At 44.5% G+C, this 20,715-nt stretch overlaps 1 protein-coding gene across 1 annotated transcript in view; it reads right to left on the reverse strand.

The window, feature by feature from the left end:
- The window catches only part of SPON1 (spondin 1), a 304,441-nt gene that overhangs the window by 231,513 nt on the left and 52,213 nt on the right, over positions 1 to 20,715 (reverse strand). The window contains exon 3 of the mRNA XM_027768691.1: positions 1,094 to 1,227. Within this exon, the coding sequence (XP_027624492.1) occupies positions 1,094 to 1,200 (107 nt within the window). The 5' untranslated portion in view covers positions 1,201 to 1,227. The remainder of the gene's footprint in view (positions 1 to 1,093; positions 1,228 to 20,715) is intronic.

Genomic DNA, 20,715 nt, shown 5'->3' on the forward strand with positions numbered 1-20,715 from the left:
TTATCAGCATCTCTTTAGGAGTGGTCTGGACTTAACCACAGATGCAAGTCTATTGAAATGTCCACATCAGACAAATGAGCCAGATACATAAATAAGGACTTGGGATTGAAAGAGGAGTAAGGTGGGAAGTTCCCAGTCATTACCTCCATGGAAAAATGACTTGTAATACGAGGATTGGAGTCCTGCCTATTTAGCCACGATTACTTTCCTATCTGATCCTAAAATTCTTAGCATCACACACAGTCTTTTCAACCTACTCAAACAAAACAAAGGCTCTAGAGTCAAGTAAGTTTGGGAAATTCTGGATGAAACTAAGTTCAACATTTCTTTCTGGTAGGACTTTGCAAAACCCTCAGTGTGCTCATGTGTGCTGTGAATCTGTAAGAAGGGGCGACGGCAAGCAGCATTTTACAAACTTATTTGACCATAGAAATTGTTTTCTTGCCCATCTATTTCGATCTCCCAGAACATTATTCTGTGGAACAACTTTTGGAGGTACAACACTATCTTTCAGAGAAAAACCATTTCTGTTGGCTAAAACCTCTTATCATGTACAGTAACTCACCAGGAAGGAGGATTAAGAGGTCGGATAGAAGGTGGCGCCCGCTCCCCTCACCCCAAGGAAATTTTGAGGGCCAGGGAAGAGATAGCAGCGTATGCAGAGCCCAGGGTTAATGGAGATTACCTTTGGGTCTCAGGTCAGCCTAATCACAGTTTAAGGATTTTAAGTGTGGGTGGGTCCTGAGAGGAGAATAGGTGCTAAATTACCTAGGGAAGAAGTCAAAGATTATCTTCACCTGGTTTGTCATTGTTCTTAAGTAGCCCTAGAATCATTATCTCTAGTAAGAGGGCAGCCAGAAGAACCATCCTATTTGGTGAAAACAGATTTGGCCAAATGATTCTTTACACAGTGCTTCACTAACAATGGCAGTGGAAGAGCCACTGTAGAAAAGAGATACCAGAAAGCAAACAGAGAATGGAACTTGCTTAAAGTCCCACTAAAGCCTCTTTTCTCTCTGCCACCACACCCTGAAGTCATTGATAAACTGCAAGGAGGAGCTTGGAGTGCTCTAGGGATTGGGTGTTTACTTACTTCAGAATCACACAGCCTGTGCCGGCAGGGGGCGCTATCCAAAACACCTGGATCCGTGTCCTCCTCCGCGGGGTGCTTTCGGTGACTGCAACCGGGCAGTTACTCATAAACTGTGTTTCTTCTTCATCTATGATCTAAGGAAAATTGGAGGCAAACACATGCATTAAAACGCAATGTCACTTTGGGAGGACTCCTAAATTTCTGAGTTGACGCTTCCTTAATTTTATTTTTAAACCTGTCATTTTGCATTAGCAGCTCTATGTCCCTGGGCGGCAGAGTAGTGCCTGGCATAGAGCCCCAGGCAAGGCTTGTGGAATTAACAAAATCCGAGGACAAGGACTGGGCACACCTTCTGTGCTCTCTGGGGCAAGCTCCTGTGTGAGCACCGAGTGACAATCTTGCTCATTTCACTAATAACCTGGGCCCCACTTCTGGGGAGGAGGAAAAGGATGAGGGAGCGATGAAGAATGCAAACACTATGGAGTTAGACTGTGTATTAATTCAGGTACTTTTTTTTTTTTAAGAGAGATTTTTGCTCTAGGGCACCTGAGCTCACTGGAGAATCAGAAAAAGTGAGAAACCACCCCTCCTCCCCATGGGGATGGCCACATCACAATCCCTTCTCCTCCATTATCCTTCTGAGATTTTGGGCACGCACGCACATGCTCCTGGCGAGCCTCAAACTGCTGGGCTGGGGACTCGAACAGTGGGTGACTATGTGAGAGTCTAGCACCTTAACTACACCACCTGCTGGCCCCTAAGGTACAATTTTTTTTTTAACTTAAAATTGAACACTCTTTGGAAGAAGTCTACCAAAATACAGTCTCCCAGCTTCACAGCACTTTCTACTTGGATACTCTCCACTTCCTTAATTTTACGTAATATTTACCCACTGATAATCTCCCGTTGCCCACCATGAGTTTTCAGACACTGCAAACAAGATGGTCCCATTTCCATTCCCCAAGGCTATTTCTGCTCTTCCCTTGTCTGTTTCTGGTCTACTGCCTCCCACCTCCCCTGACACATACCCTGGTAGAACTATAAGTTATTGAATCTGAAAAGATCTTCAGGGAGAAATTGCTTAACTTCAATTTTTTTTTAAGTTTTTTTCCATAAGGCATGTACATTTGTTGGAGAGCGCCAGAGAGAAGAAAAGTGAGAAATCACCCCCCAGGGGGATGGCCATGCTGCAATTTCTTCTCTTTCATTCTCCTGTAAGTATTTTGGTCATCAACGTATGCACGCCCAGCATGATTTTCAAGCCACTGGGTCCAGAACTAGAACTGCAGTCAGTCATGTGAAAGTCCAGTCATGTGAAAGTCCTACTATACTACCTGTTGGCCCCTCTTAAGTACCAACTCCAATGGACTAGTAGCACTATGCAAAGAGCAGTGTTAATAGTATTAAAGATAGCATTTATTGAGAGTTTAGTATGTGATAGGCATGAAGTGTTTTATCTGAATTACTCATTTACTCTTCAGATATGATCTTATACTACACCCATATCGTATCTATTTTACTTGTAAAAATGTTCTTTCTGAGACAACAGGGAAAAATAATTAAGTCATACTACTTTGCTTGTTGTATAATTTCCTCATGGGACAAAGCAAAGACCACTTTTTAGAAGAATTATTTATTTATTTTTATTTGTTAATTTGCTTAGTTTAATTTGACCAGAGAGACACATAGGGAGAGAGAGAAAGTGAGAAAACAAGTCACCAGGTCTGGGGCTTGAACTGTGATCGGCCACATGGGAGTGTCCAGCATCTCAACCACCACTCTACCTGCTGGTCCCAAGACACCCTTCTAATGCATTTTGTCTCTTTAGTCTTTATCTCACTTCCACTCCTCCTTAGCATCCATTTCTAAATATTTAATTTATGTCCTACTGAGCATGTGTATGTTTACTAAAAATTATGGAGAAAAATTTTTGTGGGGCTCAAGAGGTGGCATAGTGGTTAAGGCACTGGACTTCCACATGACTGACAATGGTTCGAGTCCCAGGTTCTCTGATCTAACATAAAATCATTCTGGTTTTAGACATCGTCTCTTGCCTTTTTCCAATTTGTTGTCTATATTACATGCTAGAGCAACCTTTTAAAAACGCAGATATAATATCTATATCGTGAGAACAATTCAACAGCTTTCCACTGCTTCCAGAATCAATAATGAAATCTTGCAGTGTAGTTCCTGCCTCCCTTCCTCTCTGACTTCTGGTTTGGCCATCTCCTTTCTGGCTTTCTGTACTTGGCTATGTCAGTTATGTGCTTTCACCTGCCAAAGTGTGGCCAATGCCTTTTCCCATGTCTTTTTTCAATCGTTGTTTCCCCAGCACTAGCAGGAGGCCTAGTACATAGCAGGTATGTGCAGAAGACCTGAGAGTCCTTGCTTCCACCCCTGGCTGTGGGATCCCGGCTCGGTGACTTGGCTGCAGTAGCTGCCCCGGCTCCTCTAATTGTACAACTCCCTGGACTTCCTCCTGACTTTGGACTTTGTTTTCTGAGATGGTTATTAATAGCTTTGAAAATGATAATAGCTGGCATTTGTGAGTACTTTGTATTGGTGAAGAACTTTACATATATTATTTCCATTCCCCACAAACTGAGAAATAAGTATTATTAGGTCTATCCTTGGGGAAATCGTTGTAATGGGCTAAATAACCTGTCCACAGTCCCACAGTGCAGAGCCGGGCTGTGAGCCCAGCCCTGCGAGGCACTAATGCCCACACTCTGTCCCCTACACTAAGTCTCTTCCAATTGTGTCATCTCCTTTATGATAGGGAAGAGGCTACTCTCCAGTTAAACCTAGTCTCTCTCATGGAACCAAATACACTGAGCTAGCCTACAACAATCAAAACACCCACTCCAAAACATACACACTTAGTACATGTAAATAGTACTTTTGCTTCAGGAGTCCTTCTGCAGCTTTGTGGAGCGAGGGTGGATTTTCAAACAATGTGACTTTCTTGGACTTGCACAATTGAACTCCAGTAAGGACATTTCTGTTGATGGTCAAAGAGAAATTTTTTCTTAATTGTCAGAGGGTACATGTGCTTGCAACAGAGAGAGAGAGAGAGAGAGAGAGATAGGGGAAGTTCCCCCAGTGGGGTGTGGTCCTCCTTCTCCCATTTATCCATCTCATCAAGATTTTGAGCACACCTGCCACCAAGGCTGGGATTCCAACCTCAGTCAGCCATGTGAGATCTGGCTCTCATTACACAGCACTTAACTGCCATCCTATGGGGCCAGCCTAGTCACGAACTTTCACAGAATTTTTTTTTTTAAGTTTTGCCATAGGGGGGAACCAGCAGTTAGCATAATGGCTATGTCGCTGGACTCCCACGTAGTAGACCGTGGTTCGCGTCCCGTACCCGGTGGCTTAAAACTCACTCACGCCAGGCACATGTGCGTGTGTGCCCAAGATCCCGAGCTAGCTAGCTAGAAATCACCCCCAGGGGAGATGGTCACACTGCAATCCTTTTTCCTCCATTCTCTTGGGATTTGGGGCACTTATCCACATGTGCCCAGTGTGATTTTTTAAGCCACCAGGTCCAGGACTTGAACTGTGGTTGGCCATGTGGGATTCTAGTGCCTTAACCACCATGCCACCTGCTGTCCCCCCCCCCCTTTTTTTTTTACAGAAAATTTTAACCATAAATCTTTAAACTCCTTTGGAGAGTTTTTACGTCTACATTGAGGAAGCAAAAGGAACTAATACTTGACAAATACCTACTAAGTGTCAGGCGCTTAACATGGTCATATCATTGACTCCTTAATGGGAATAGTTACTCCCATTGTATAGAAGGGGAAATGAAGCTCAGAGTTGCCTGGTCTGGATTTTCACATAGGGCAGTCTGAAGCCAAAGCCAGTGCTCCTTCCAGCTGAGTTCTGACCAAGATCCCAGTAGGGGATAAGACTAAAACCCTGGGCTCAGAACTAAAACAAAGAAGAATGATTTCCAAGCCACAGAAGCTACCTAACCTGAGGTAAATATTGTTGTTTATCCACAACCTCAGTTGCCAGATGGTAACTAAGCATTGAACAGACGGGGTTGTTTCTTGGGATTTTGCTAATGCTCCAAACATTGTTTGCTTCTCAGGAAACAGCAGCTACTTTGAAAGTTTGGGGCCTATCAGCTTCTGCTCTTGCAGTGCCCCCAACCCGAAATGTCCGGAGAAGACCTTAGAATTTGACCTTGGTAGCCACCGACTAAATGACCAGCACTCATTTCAACCTGTAGTTTCTTCTCCGAGTATCTGAAACCAGAACATTAAAACATTTTACATTGGGGTGGTTGTGTTTAGTAGTAGTTATGATGGGTGATTTTTATTTCTTTTGTTTGCTTTTTACATTTTTGAAATTTTCTATAGCGATGATGTATTACTTTAGATGAAGAGGTTTTTAATTTTTTCAAGGAGCTAATTATATTCTTTTAAGGATTACATTTCATGCACACACACACACACACACACACACACACACACACATATATATAGGTTAAAATAAACTTTCTCAAATTAAATTTAAATTTAAAATCACTCTGGGAGAGATTTACTGGCAAGACTATTGCTTGACTCCCTGTAAGACAGGGAGAGATTCAAACTCCTGTGACTGGTCCCCACCTAGCCAGGTGAGACAGCTAGGTAAGGCAGATCCGGATATCCATCAATATGCGGGCAGCTGGACCAGTTTGATTTGCAGAATGCATAGCAATCTGAGGTGAGAACAACTGGGTTAGTATCTGTACGTAACAAGCCTTTTTGAGCAGTCTAAGATACCTCATCAGCATGACACTCAAGGATTCTAAAACTTTCCTTTTTTTTTTTTTTTAAAGGTATTTAGTTCTTCCATGGGAGAGACACAGAAACAGACAGACGCCCCCAGCAGAGTCTACACCCCTAATCTCAGCCGGATCACGGTACAGGCACACATGGCTGGGGAGCTCAGGGCCTTCTTGTGTGGAGCCAGTTGCGTCACCACTGTGCCACCACTTACCCCCCAACCCCAGAACTTTCTATGATCACAACGTTAGCCTCAAATCACATGCCATACCCATTCTGAAATCTATATGAAGATTTCATGGTCTACCTTTACCCTAGGGGTTGCTACTCTTCCCTCATCCTGTTTGCAGCTTTTCTTTCTTTCTTTTTTTCTTTTAAGATTTTGTTTGTTTGTTTGTTTTCCCCATAGGATGTATGCGCTTGCCAGAGAGAGACAGTAAGAGGAAAAGTAAGAAATCATCCCCTAGAGGACATGACCATATCACAATTCCTTCTCCGTTCTTCACCTGGGATTTTGGGCATGAACACTCCTAGTGTGATGTTCAAGCTGCCAGGTCTGGGACTTGAACCACAGCCGGCCATGTGAGAGTTCAGCGTATTAACCAGCTGCCTCCTGGCCCACTAATTTGTAACTTTAACTTTTCTTTTCTGATTTGAAGACACAGCACTTCTTCCCTAAATCCAGTCTTGGCTCCCCTCCTCAACTCTGCTCTGGATTGTCATCTTGTCTCACTCTGGTCCAACAGACACAAGTGTCAAGAGATGAACCTGAATGAGACCAGCAGTTAGTGTAATGGCTATGTCGCTGGACTCCCACGTAGTCGACCGTGGTTTGAGTCCTGGACCCAGTGGCTTAAACTCACGCAGAGTGCATGTGCGTGTGTGACCAAGATCCCAAGAGGAGAATGGAGGAGGAGGGATTGTGGCATGCCCATCCCCCATGGGGGGTGATTTCTCGCTTTCTGTCTCTCCGTCTTTCTCTGTCTGGCGAGCACACGTGCCCTATAGCAAAAACCTCTCCAAAAAAAAAGAGATGAACCTGAGCGACATCAAGGTTAAGGTCCAAAATGAATGTATAAGCACCCTTACAAGTGGGTAGACCATGGCAGTGGGACATCTAGGAGAATGCTATTCCATGTAGGGGACATCTGGGACATGTAGGTTCAGGAAGCAGAGCCCTAGACACAGAGAGCAGGGTTCCAGTCCCCACATGAGAACTAAGGCAAGTCGGGTCATTGGAAGAGGAACTTGGAACAGTGTTCACCACAGGAAGCTGTTCCATGGACATGGGCTTCGAGCAGGGTTGGCAGGAGAGGGTAGGTTTGAAAATGTGGGCCTTGGGATCCAGAAGGGACTTATGCTATGGGGGACATGAGAGGTGATTATGAGAACAACTCAGGAGTCTGGTAATCTATACAAGGGCCCCACAACCAAGGATGCCTGTCAGGGAAAATGATGTGATGACCCCCAGCTGGGGACAGCAGGCTACCTTGGTCCTTACTAGTCTAGATGCTGGTGGGCCTGAAAAAGGAGGCATGGGTACATCTAAATAAGAACCGCTGTGTCAGGGGGTGTGCGGGTACTGACAGGGCCTGGGTGGCGACCAAGGGGAGGTATATGTTACAGTCTCATCTCACAAATATGTATTCTCTGGAGGTTTTGTGAGAACTGGTGTGATAGGATGGAAAGTTCAAGAATGTTTGAGTCAGGGAGATTTGGATGAGATCATGGCTCCGCCACCTGCTGGTTCGATGACTGGCTAAGCCCCTTGACCTCACTGAGTCTGTTTTCCCATCTACAATGAGGGTAATAATACCCATCTTGCTTGGCTGAAAGAAGGAATAGATGAGATAGTATTTTACAGCACCCAACACCTGTAATGGGTCCTTAGTACACTGAAGCTCCCCTTCTGTGTGGAGCACCCCTCGCCTCACCAGCCAGGAGCCATGTCCCCCAGGGGAAAGCAGTCTCTCAACACCTTAGGCTGATTCACACCATGACATCCAAAGAGGAGAAGCAGGAATAAGCTTTTTATTACCTCACAAGAAATATTTGTTCACTGTAGGAAATTCAGAAAACACAGAGGAGTGAAAAACATGAACCAAGTATTCGTCCTAGTTCTATGACCCCAAGATAGTTATTATTAACATTTTGGCATATATCTTTTCAGATTTCAGATCTAGGCTCACACATAGGTCATTCTAAAGAAATAGGGTTAGGTTATACTCCCTGTCTTGCCTTTTTACTCATAACCTGCCTTTTTACCTCATCATACATCACAGACATCTCCCCCGCATTCATTTGGGTTGTTGAAAAAGTCAGGATGTATTTTTTCCATGTTTTTCTATGCAAAAATGCATCATGACTCTTTCTGATGGCCCAGTATAACCTCGATAATTCTCTCTATGGCTGGGTAATAATAGCTCATGTCATGGATGGCCCCGCAAGCCCCAGATGTTGAATCTTTTCTTGTTTACAATTCAGGACTATTTTGATTACCCCTAGCGGCTGAATTGGACATCTTTAATTTCTCTGAAAGTGAAATTAATGCAGGTTATTATTACTAAATCTACCCAGGAAGGAATTTCTAACTGCTCCAGTAAAACTGAGAGAGAATCCAAGGAAAATAATCCCAGTCATTAAATGGCCTCTTTCTAGTTTCCCATGTGTATTTTTTCAGTCTGAAAGACATGGAAGGAAAGACAGCTGCTTTTGCCTTTTCTAGGCGAGATTTTAATATAGATTTTTAAAAATTAAATAAAGATTTTTTTGCCTTTACTACTTGAGAAAGTTAAGTTCATTATAAAAAAGTTTACAAAGACAGCCTTTTCTCCATTTATACTTTGAAATCTACAAATGGTTGTGTTCATTTTGTGTGTGTAATATTTTCTTGTGTTTTCTATTTGTCCTGGAAGCCTCAACTTTTTTCCAGGTTTTTCTAAACTCATCAGAAATATAATTCCAATGGAGGTATTATCTACATTATTCAGTGTATCTTTGGACGTGGTTCCTTGTTGAAACTGTAGGTTTAGTACCAAATCCTGTCCTCTTTCCTTACAACGATCCTCATCTCTCAGCCCCCATATCCCCTTTACAAAATGACTAGCATCTCTTTTAATAAATTTTTATTTTCATTTTCTTTTTCATCTTCTTTTTATTTATTTATTTATTTATTTGTTTTGGAAGAGGTTTTTGCTATAGGGCATGTGCGCTCACCAGAAAGACAGAGAGACAGAGAGACAAAGTGAGAAACCACCCCCTAGAGGGGACGGCCACGCCACAATCCCTTCTCCTCCATTCTCCTCTTGGGATCTTGGGCACGCACGCACACACGCCCGGCGTGAGTTTAAGCCACCGGGTCCAGGACTCAAATTGTGGTCGGCTACATGGGAGTCCAGCAACATAGCCATTACGCTAACTGCTGGCTCCTTCTTTTTATGTTTTTAAACTTTCCTTGCTCTGTTTTTTTTTTTTTTCTTTCCCCTGGGATGCAACCTTGATCTCTCAAACCCAAGAAGCATGTGGAAACCTGGGGAGGAGGTGATGTGGCCAAGAGCAGGTTGGCAGCTCCTCTGGCATCTTGCCCTGGGCAAGTGGCCTCCAATCCACAGAGGTTTGGTCCCAAGATCTACGGGATTGTGCTGCTTCTGAAAGCAGATTAGTCCTCCGTGCTGTGTGGGTTGTTTCATGTAACAGGGCCAAATCCAGCAGGCCAGGCTGGGAGCAGAGCTGGACCAACACACGTGGATGCCCGGGGCAGGCTAATAACCTGGCCTCCTTTCAAGACGATGTTCTTTACATACGTGCCCAACATCCCCCAGGGGAGAGGCCAGGGCTGTGCGGAAGGAGGAGGCGGGGAGTCGGCTGGCTCAGTCCTTGCTCGCTCTCGATTGCCCTGAGCATTCCACTCCTGGACTGGAACTGGCACATCTCAGCATCAGACACCACCTCCTGTCACCTCGGTGCTCCTGGGGCTTTTGCAATGGCAAATGGCCTGGCAGAGCCCAGCAGCCTCTTTTCTATTGGGTGACTGGCAAGTTCCTTAACGTTTCTGGACTGATTCTCCTTATCTGTAAAATGGGAGATAATGATAGTGTCTACTGCAGTGGGCTGAAAGGTTTAAATGAGTTCATACATAAAGCTGTAAGAGCAGTTTCTGGTGCCTGGCCCAGCCTGGCGGTGCAATTAGTAACAACCTGAACTGCAGTGCTGGGAGCCACATGACCGACTCTGGGTTCAGATTGTCCGGGCTGTCCTGAAAACATGCGGGGCATGTGGGCACCCAGGGTCCTGAGAGCTGGAGTGCTCAGGCAAGAGGATGGCAGCATCACCCCTTCTCTCTTGTGCATGCACATGTGTTCTCGATCATAAATACATTTATCAAAAAGAAGTTCCTGGCGCAAAGCTATCATCACATATATTATAATCACCATATATTATTTATAATAATCAATATCATTATCATTCTCACATCACGCTCACTCTCAATAATTCTGGTAAAGACCATTTTCCACCTCATCAATTTGCAGCAATATCTTAGTACTCCTTACAGACTCGTATTCAGGGCACAGGCCAGCTGGTCTGCACCTAAATCCAGCTTGGCTCGGGATCCTCAGCACAATGAACAGGCTCCAGTGGAACTGGGACACGCACTGTGTGTGTGTGTGTGTGTGTGTGTGTGTGTGTGTCTGTGTAACGGTCACTGCCTAATCACTCCACTCACAGTACAGTCCTTAATTAAAGAGAAAGCTTCATCTTCCATGTGAGGATTAGAAGATGCTAAAAAAACAAATAGAGTTGGACTTTGGGAAACTGATAAGTTGGACATTGAACCAAAAAGGTTCAATGATTTTCAATTAAAAAAACAAGTCTCCGTTAAAAAAGAGATATCTCCTCTAGAAACACCAAGAAGAGAAGGGAGCATTCTCCTTCAAACCAGGTGAAATATTCCTCCTGGTGTCCTGAGAGGGAGCACGGGGGAGTGGAAAAGGATGTGTGAGATTCAGAGCCAGGCCAGCCTGGGCCAGATTGGTCCTGATCACTTCTGGAGTCTGAGTAAGGGAATTCACCTCTCTGTACCTCGGGGTCCTTCTCTGGAGACTGACTGTGGCATGCCGATGACAGACGTTCTGTGTACAGTGGATACAGCAGAATGCCAGGAGCATGTAGGTGCCCTAACTGTGACTTCCTTTGTGTCCTCAAAGTGACAATCAGAGAATGGACCCTGTGTCCACAGCCAAATGGAACACTGGGAAGATTCTTGGTAACAGCCAGGAAATCCCAGATGTACAGTGTTAGCAAAAATAGTATTAAACAAATACATACTCTATGTTCTTGTCAACTCTTCACATTATTTCACACAGCCATCCCAATAACCCTGTAAGGTAGACATTGCATGTTACAGACTCAGAAATGAACTGGCAAGTGGGGGCCCGGGCTCACCTTCCTCGTAACCTCAAAGTCAGTGCGTGTCGCTGCTGGCCTAACTCACTGGCCCCTCATCTTCTGTTTGGGGAGCTCGTGTCAGTTTCAACTCGGTGCTAGGAAATTATGCTGATAAATCGATTTAAACAAATAGAACCATTTAATTGGGAATTTTATATGAGGTAGTCTAATGCCTAGGAAATAAATCAGGCTTTTAAATTTTATATCGCAGTACAGTTGAAATGTTTAATAATTATTGCCAGAGAACGGTATAATGCGGTACTAAAAATGAGTAATTGAAAAGCCCATCAAGGCAGATGAGGCATCTTCTCGCTGAATTGCTCTTGAATACGTCACATAATTATTTCATTCGGATTTTATGATCAGCTCACCCAAATGTACGTCTCTGTCCTGTTTTGCCTGAGCCACTCAGGAAGCCTTTTCCCATTGCGCTAACACCTGCGGGGGGACACTGAATGCCTCTTGCCCACGAGTAGGGCTTCCAGTGGTTTGACTTCACTTAACAAAGGAAAAGGTTAGGTACCAAAACTCAGTTTGCTGAGGCCACCCTGTGTCCCAGTTACTGAACTGGGGGTTTATATGCATGAACACTGTGTTGGGGGTTTATATGGGAATAGCAGTTCCTTTGCTGGACTTCCATATGGCTGACTGTGGTTCGAGTCTCAGACGTGGTGGTTTGAAACTGATGCTGGGTGCATGTGTGTGCATGCCCAAGATCCTGGAAGGAGAATGGAGGAGAAAGGATTGTGGTGTGGCCAATCCCCGGGGGGCTGGGGGGGATTTCTCACTTTCCCTCTCATTGTCTCTCTTTCTCTCTCAGGTGAGCACATATACCCTAAGGCAAAAACCTCTAAAAAATTTTCAGTTTTATGCATGAACTCTGTTGGCTCATAAAGCCTATAACTGTCCCAAGAAGGGGCTTTGTTTTCCATCTCACAGAAGAAACTGAGTCTCAGAGAAATATTGAAGCTTGGTTAGATTCTTGAAGCTCATAGTGAACTCACAACAGCAGTTTGGCTTCAAACATGAGGCCCTTCTATCCCATTCGAGCCTCTAGAAAGACCGTGTGTGTGCCCAGAGAGAGCTTAGGATTTGGGAAAGAGGGATCTGAGATCAGATGCAGAAGAAAACTGATTCCAGCTAGACTTTATTTGCAGCTCTGGCACTTTGAACATGTGAACTGCCAATGCCCCACCCCTTCATTTCTTGCACTGTCTGCACCTCCAGGAAGAGAGGGATCCAGACCAGTCTCCTAGAGGATGCAATTTCCTGTGGATTCAGCCTACTTACCCAGTCTAGATCTCCTAAGGCTGTGGGTTTTATCAGAGGCATCAGTTTACCTTCTAGCCTCTCCTGAGAGCTCACAGAGTGGGAGTTCTTGGCAAATTTAGTTCCCTGGCAAGTGTGGACAGTTGGCTGCCAGGATGAGAAAGAACCTTTGTTTCTGGTCTCACTCCTATGTTAAAATAGCCAAAAGATAGAAGAGCAAAGAGGGAGGAAGAGGAAAGTGGAGCTACCTCACAGGCAGAAAGAATAATATAATCCTTTTTAAATTTTTCAATGCATTTAGAAAATTATAAATAGAAGAGGGAGACTCTTCAGCTGTCCCCCACCCTAACGTAAGACAATGATGCCTCCAGCAGACTGTGTGGGTTTCTTTCCCAAAGTCCAGGTCTCCTCATCCTTTTCCCCAGAGCTAGTTGTACTCGCTGCTCAGGGGAGCAGACGTCAGTGCAGGGTCAAAATGGTTGTGCTTCCTGCTCCATCACCTCTCACTTTGAGAATGAGCTAAGGTTCTGCTGAGGATTATTTTCAAAGAGGCTTAAGCAGGTTGATGAATGTCTTTGTTTTCCAGAATATGAAAGCACGTCAGCTTTCCCTCTCCTTGTAGTGAGAAAATGGCAGCCATCTCACGTGGATTTAGCCTTGCTGAATACAGTACACATCTGTGAACCTCTCCACACCCTGAGGCATAGCAAACTTTTTTTTAAAGAATTAATTGATTAAACTTTATTTTATTGATTGATTGATTGATTTAGATATGATCAGAGAGAGAGAGAAATTGAGAAAGCAAGCTGCCAGGTCTGGGACCCAAATTGTGGTCAGCCATGTGGGAGTCCAGCGCTCTCAACCACCATGCCACCTGCCAGCTCCAGGCACACGAAACTTTCATCTAATTGTATTTTAATACTAAGAATCTCTTTTAGAGAAATGGATTTATCGTAACTCTCAATGGCTATTTGTCAAATACACGCAGCATGTTTGTCAGCTAGTCTGATCGAATCTCTGAAGACCATGCATTTGATTTTGTGTATCTGAAGGGGGTGGGATAGGACAGTACAATGACTAGATTACCCAGGAAAGAGCCTGTGGATTCAGCCTACTTACCCAGTCTAGATCTCCTAAGGCTGTGGGTTTTATCAGAGGCATCAGTTTACCTTCTAGCCTCTCCTGAGAGCTCACAGAGTGGGAGTTCTTGGCAAATTTAGTTCCCTGGCAAGTGTGGACAGTTGGCTGCCAGGATGAGAAAGAACCTTTGTTTCTGGTCTCACTCCTATGTTAAAATAGCCAAAAGATAGAAGAGCAAAGAGGGAGGAAGAGGAAAGTGGAGCTACCTCACAGGCAGAAAGAATAATATAATCCTTTTTAAATTTTTCAATGCATTTAGAAAATTATAAATAGAAGAGGGAGACTCTTCAGCTGTCCCCCACCCTAACGTAAGACAATGATGCCTCCAGCAGACTGTGTGGGTTTCTTTCCCAAAGTCCAGGTCTCCTCATCCTTTTCCCCAGAGCTAGTTGTACTCGCTGCTCAGGGGAGCAGACGTCAGTGCAGGGTCAAAATGGTTGTGCTTCCTGCTCCATCACCTCTCACTTTGAGAATGAGCTAAGGTTCTGCTGAGGATTATTTTCAAAGAGGCTTAAGCAGGTTGATGAATGTCTTTGTTTTCCAGAATATGAAAGCACGTCAGCTTTCCCTCTCCTTGTAGTGAGAAAATGGCAGCCATCTCACGTGGATTTAGCCTTGCTGAATACAGTACACATCTGTGAACCTCTCCACACCCTGAGGCATAGCAAACTTTTTTTTAAAGAATTAATTGATTAAACTTTATTTTATTGATTGATTGATTGATTTAGATATGATCAGAGAGAGAGAGAAATTGAGAAAGCAAGCTGCCAGGTCTGGGACCCAAATTGTGGTCAGCCATGTGGGAGTCCAGCGCTCTCAACCACCATGCCACCTGCCAGCTCCAGGCACACGAAACTTTCATCTAATTGTATTTTAATACTAAGAATCTCTTTTAGAGAAATGGATTTATCGTAACTCTCAATGGCTATTTGTCAAATACACGCAGCATGTTTGTCAGCTAGTCTGATCGAATCTCTGAAGACCATGCATTTGATTTTGTGTATCTGAAGGGGGTGGGATAGGACAGTACAATGACTAGATTACCCAGGAAAGAGCGCATTTCCCTCTGCAGTGGGGAGGCAAAGAGTGAGGAACTGTGGAGAGGAACTGAGGAGCCTTGGCCCTTGCTCCCGCCTTGCTGAGGAGCATGGATGCAAACTGAGTGGCAGGAGGACGCTTTTAGAGCATTACTAGAAGGGGGAAACCAGCTGTCATGCTGCCAATGCAGTGTGCTGCAGGAGTGGGGCGGGGAGAACAGAGAGAGGGGGACAAAAGAACGAGGCTTGCATACTGTCACTGACTGTGAACTGTGGTCAGTCTTTATGTCTGTTACCCCTCTGCCTTCAGGGCATCCCTATAGGGGCCTCTGACACTGTTGCCTCTTCCTGTTCTAGTAGCCCTACTCACGGTATCACGTGACCTGCCACTTCCCCAGACCCCAGAGCCTGCTTAATGGGCTACCCTCTACTGGTCCAACTCCTACCCACATAGCCCTTTATCTTGGCCTCTCAGAACTTTTTTTTTTTTTAATAGATTTTTTTGCTATAGGGTGTGAGCGCTTGCTAGAGAGATAGAGAGAGATTGAGAGAAGAAAGTGAGAAATCACCTCACCTCCCAGGGTGGATGGCCATATCCATAATCCCTTCTCCTCCACTCTCCTCTCAGGATTTTTGGCACTCATGCACACACACACACACCCATAATGAGTTTCAAGCTGCCAGGTCTGGGACTTGAACCATGGTGGACCATGTGGGAGTCCAGTGCTTTAACCACTATGTCACCTGCTGACCCCAGCCTCCAAGAACTTCTTAGTCTCCAAATATGAGAACCCCCCTGCCCTGGGAGGTGGGAGGAACTAGTGATGCCTGGTCCCCAGCCTAGACGAGTTGCATGAGAAGCTCTCCACCTGGGGCAGCAGTGATTTCCTTCATGGCCCCAGGTGGCTTTGATGGACATTTAGGATGACAAAGGTCTTGAGAACCGTCTATCACATGTGAAAGTGGGGGCTGGTTCTATCTTGCTTACTTTTGGGTCACCAGCAACTTTCCACTGTCTGGCACATCCTATGCATGTTGAGAATCCCTGATAAAAATAATCTAAACTCAGAAGTACTCCAAAGTGCAAAACTTCTGAATAATAAAATTACTTCCAGGTTATGTGTACGAGGTACATAAGAAACATTAATGAACTTCACATTGAGATGTAGGTCTAATCCCCAAGATATTTCACGATACGTAAATATTCCAAAATCTGAAACAATCTGAAATCCAAAATACTCCTAGTCTCAATCATTCGGATAAGTAATACACTGCTTATATATTTAATCAATATTTGTGGAATAAATAAGTGAATTAGTTAAAGCTGAAGAAGTAGTACTCCCTTTTTAGAAAAGAGGAAACCGATGCATGGAGGCAAAATAGCTGGCCTATGGTGGCAGAGTTGCTTTCCAGGGAGGACGGAACCAGAGTGGACGCTCCGTGGGGGCAGGAATGTTGTCTGCTCTCTTTCAGGCTGTATTTGTGGTGCCCAGACTTGGGTCTAACATGGAAATGGAACTCAGCACATGTTTATTGGGTAAATGGTTGTACCCAGTCTGTACTATTTTATTTTTTTAATTTGAAGTTTTTGATTGTTTGGTTTTTAGGTCAGAGAGAGACAGAGAAAGGGAAAGTGAGAGATCACCTCCCAGGAGGGATGGCTATGCTACAATCCCTTTTCCCCTATTCTCCTCCCAGAACATTTTATTTAATTTTTTATTTGGCATTATTATTATTTCAAAATGTGCTACAAGGCATACATGCTCACTGGAGAGAGACAGAAAGAGAAGAGAGAGAGAGGAAGTGAGAAAGTCACCAGGTCTGGGATTTGAACCATGGTCAGCCATGTGGGAAACCAGCACCTAAACCACCAAGCCACCTGCTGGCCCCTCCTTTCGGAAGTTTGGACATGCATGCACACACACTATGATTTTCAAGCAGCTAGGTCTGGGACTCAAACCACAGTAGTCCATGTGGAAGTCCAGCACATTAACCACCATGCCACCAGCTGGCCCTATCTGTCCTACTTTGAAAATCAATCTCTTTCCCCTGTATCTTGCTACTCACCCTGCCTCTTCTATTCTCTGTGTGTCTTTGCCCAAGTCGTTTCTGCTTTCTAGATCTCAATATCCTAAAATGAGAAGGCTGGAAGAGACGGCCTGCTTTCCAGAAGATTCTTTCCGGTTCTATTTGTAGCAGATTGCCCCAACCTACCTATACCCAGCTCTGACTCCAACACCTTCCACACACAGCAACATCCTCACATCTGGCAGGCAGTGCTGAATCGCTCTTTCCAAAAACGCTCTTCCCTCTTCCTCTGCTCCTTTACTCTCTTTGCTTTCTCCCTCCTTTGGCGAGTGTGCCAGCAGGCAGGCTGTGATCTGCAAGAGGCAGCTTCTACCTCCTGGTCAGCCCTCCTCAAAGGGCAACTCCATGGCTGAGAAAATGTCACTGTTAATGTATCACGCCTCTAAGTCCAATTCTAGGGAAACCATCACTTTGCTGATAGGCTGCAGCACTGAGGAGGGAGAGAACTTGGGTTTGTTAAATGCCTCACCTCTGACTTCCTGTCAGTGTTACCTTCACAATATTCTCCAGCACCCTAGAGCACAAAAACTCGATAAACCAGGGCAGCCATCTCTTAACTCCTCTCTGCTTCCATTCTTAACCCCTGCAATCCAGTCCTCCTACAGAAGCCTGAGTGCACATTTCAAAGAATAAATCAAATCATGCCACTTCCTTGTTTAAAGACGTCCAATGGCTTTCCACTGTGCTTCACATCTGAGCTCAGGGCCAGCCAGGTGGCACCTGTGTGCATGCTCAAAGTCTCAGGATAACGGAGAAGAGATCACGGCATTGCTAAGGTGGTAATTTCTACTTTTCTCTTTCTCCCTCCAGTGAGCACATATGCCTTATAGCAAACAAACAAAATCAAAACAAAACAAGAATCTAAACTTTTTAATGTCAGCTCATAGTTCCCCACCTGATGGGTCCCTTCCAACTTCTCATCATCATCACTCTGTTTTACCTACCTACTTCCGGTCCCTTAAGCAGGTGGAGCTTGCTCCACGCCAGAGCCTTTGATCTGGTTCCTTCTGGTTGTCTCCCTCCTACCTGGCCCCACTTGTGAACCTTAAGGAGTTAGGAAGGAAGAGCGAGGAACACATTTGTATATGCTTGAGGCTCCTTGGCCTCTGGTTTTCCAGCTGAACCAACACAAACCTGCTTTTAGTTCTGCTCCACCTCCGCTGTCTCGGTGTGCAGGGAGATGAAGAAACTCAAGGCATTCTTTGGATAAAATCAAACAAATGTGCGGAATGTGGGTAAAGAGCCAAGGCGCTGCCTTCTCTTCCCTCCTGAAAGCGCTCAGTAATACCTAACTCAGTTTTTTAGATGTTCAAGTAGGAAAGGAGACTAGAATTTATTGAGCTATGTGGCAGGCTTTCTCAGCATGATTGTGTTGGATCAGCAGAACCCTCTGAAACAGGAATTACGATCTGCATTTTACAGAGGAGGAAACTGAGGTTCAGGAGAGGTAAGCAATTTCCTGCGGAGCACACAGCTTTACTAATGGACAGGATCAATATTCTACCCAATCGTATCTGGTCCCAAATCTTATGCAATCTCTTTTAGCACACCACATTTATTTATTTATTTATTTATTTTTAAAGCATATCCTTCCTGTCTGGAAAAACCAACCTCAGAGTGAACAACAATGTATGGGTAAGTAACGATTAAGATATAAAACATGGGAAAAGGCTGTTTTCCAAAAGCACATCTGACTCCTCCATTTACCTGTGCTAATTGCAATATCTTAACAACAAGTTGTTTTTAAATATTCATTAAATTGAGTCCCCTAAGGGCCTGTACTTGGGAGCTTAGTTGGCTGATACTCTGAATTGCTAAATGTACTTGAAAATAACCAAATGGCTTTTCTCCCAGAGCATTCTATAGTATAGGTTGGTAACTAATTTAAAAAAACCTTCACCAGAGTAAGTACTTATTTTTTTATCCTTTTTCTTGTATTCTTCTAAACCATGAGGTCAAACTTCAGCACTGTCACCTGCTGAGTCCCCCACCGAGCTGTCTTTCTGGGTATGTGTTGCTAAGAGAACAATCCTGCTTTCAACAATGAAAACAACCGTCAAGGCCTGCATGGAAGACTTAGGGACAGTGGGAAATGTGGAGAGTTAATTATACTCCTAGTCCACGCTTTTTTTACAAATCAAGGGTGAAGGGTGATCGCTGAACTTCAGAGATGCAAGTCACTGAACTGTGCTTCAGAGAAATGGGTATCTAGTGAGCCTATGAATGTCTTTCCAAAACAGCTTCATCTAGCCGTAGATCAGAAGAATTGAAGGATCGAGGAGCCCTAGAGCAGACACTGGGAAACAGGTCCAGGTGGGAGATCTCAGGTCTTGAAGGAATTTGGGGACCTCACTGAGCCTTTCTTGGCTGTGGCTGTCTGGTGTTAAACTGACTCAACAGCACTAAAATCCCCTGCAGTTCTGAAATACGGCTTTGCTCTCACATTCAGTCTGTTTGGGTTGGGTCTCAGTGCTATGGGCCCATTTCCCGCTTTGCCTCTCAGGCTGGCCACCTCTCGGAAACTGCAACATCCATGCTAAGGGCCAGCATGCAGTCCTCAGCCCTGACCCCTGCTCCATTTCTGCTGCCTCCTCCCCGTGATCTACCTTAGGCCATGCCATTATAAAACTGCTACCTCTTTGAGCTCTAGATCTATGAGATTTTCTTCTAAACATAACTTCCTATTTTTTATTCATTCATTAAACAAATATTTGTCACCTGTTTGCAATGTGTCAGACACCATGATACACATTGGTGTACAAAACAAAAATGGTACCTGCCCTTCTGTGGCTTATAGGTGGCCAGGAGAGTCAGACATTATATACTTTTATTTGAAAAGTAAAAAACCTACTGAGCCGGTCCCATGGTACGGCAGTCGAATGACTGCCTAGGAAGCCAGATCTCATAGGTCAATGGTAGTCTGAGTTCTGGCTCCAGTGACTTGAAAAACGCTCTAAGCCTGTGTGCGTGCAAGGGTACCTGGAATCTGGACTAGAGAAGAAATGGAGGAGGAAGGATTTCAGAGTGACCATGCCTCATTGAGGGGTGTTCTCCCTCTCTCTCTGGCAGGCGCATGTGCCCTCTGGCAGTATAAATATATAATTTTTTAATTAAAGGTAAGAAATAACAGAAATGTACAAAGTAAAAAGCAAATTGTGAAGCCAGCTGGTGGCATGTTGGTTAAGGAGGCTAGGTCCCACATGGTCAACATTGGAGTTCAAGTCCCAGACCCAGTGGCTTCAGGAACACACCAGACATGTGTGCATGTCCAAAATCCCCCAAAGAAAGGTAGAGGAGAAGGGACTGCCATATGGCCATCTCCCATTGAGAGTGTTTTCTTACTTTCTCACTCTCTGTCTCTCTTGAGTGAGCACACAGGCCCTCTAGCAAATAAAATAAATAAAATAAATAAAAAACTAAATTGTGCCGATGATCCCACATCACACATAAAACCACTGTTTAACTGTTGGATCACTGCAAAAACAGCTGTTTCCATACATGTAGAACACAATAACATGTGCTAGACATGTTCAATATATTCCATTTATATCAACTTTCTTAACCTGATTTTGTTATTTTTAGGTTTTTGCCATAGGGCATGTGTGCTCACTGGAGAGAGACAAAGAGAGACAGAGAGAAGGAAAGTGAGCAGTCACCCCCACAGAGTGCATGGCCATGCCACAATCTCTTTTCCATTCTCCTCCTGGGATTCCAGGCACATGCATGTACTCGTACCTGGTGTGATTTTCAAGCTGCCAGGTCTGTGATGCCAACCCAGTTGGCCACATGGAAGTCCAGCACCTTAACTACCATGCCACCTGCCGACTCCACAACTTCCTGAATCTTCACTAGTGCTCTACAA

The sequence above is a fragment of the Tupaia chinensis genome, unplaced genomic scaffold (genome assembly GCF_000334495.1).
Source record: "Tupaia chinensis unplaced genomic scaffold, TupChi_1.0 Scaffold000077_1, whole genome shotgun sequence".
In the NCBI taxonomy this organism is placed as follows: domain Eukaryota; kingdom Metazoa; phylum Chordata; class Mammalia; order Scandentia; family Tupaiidae; genus Tupaia; species Tupaia belangeri.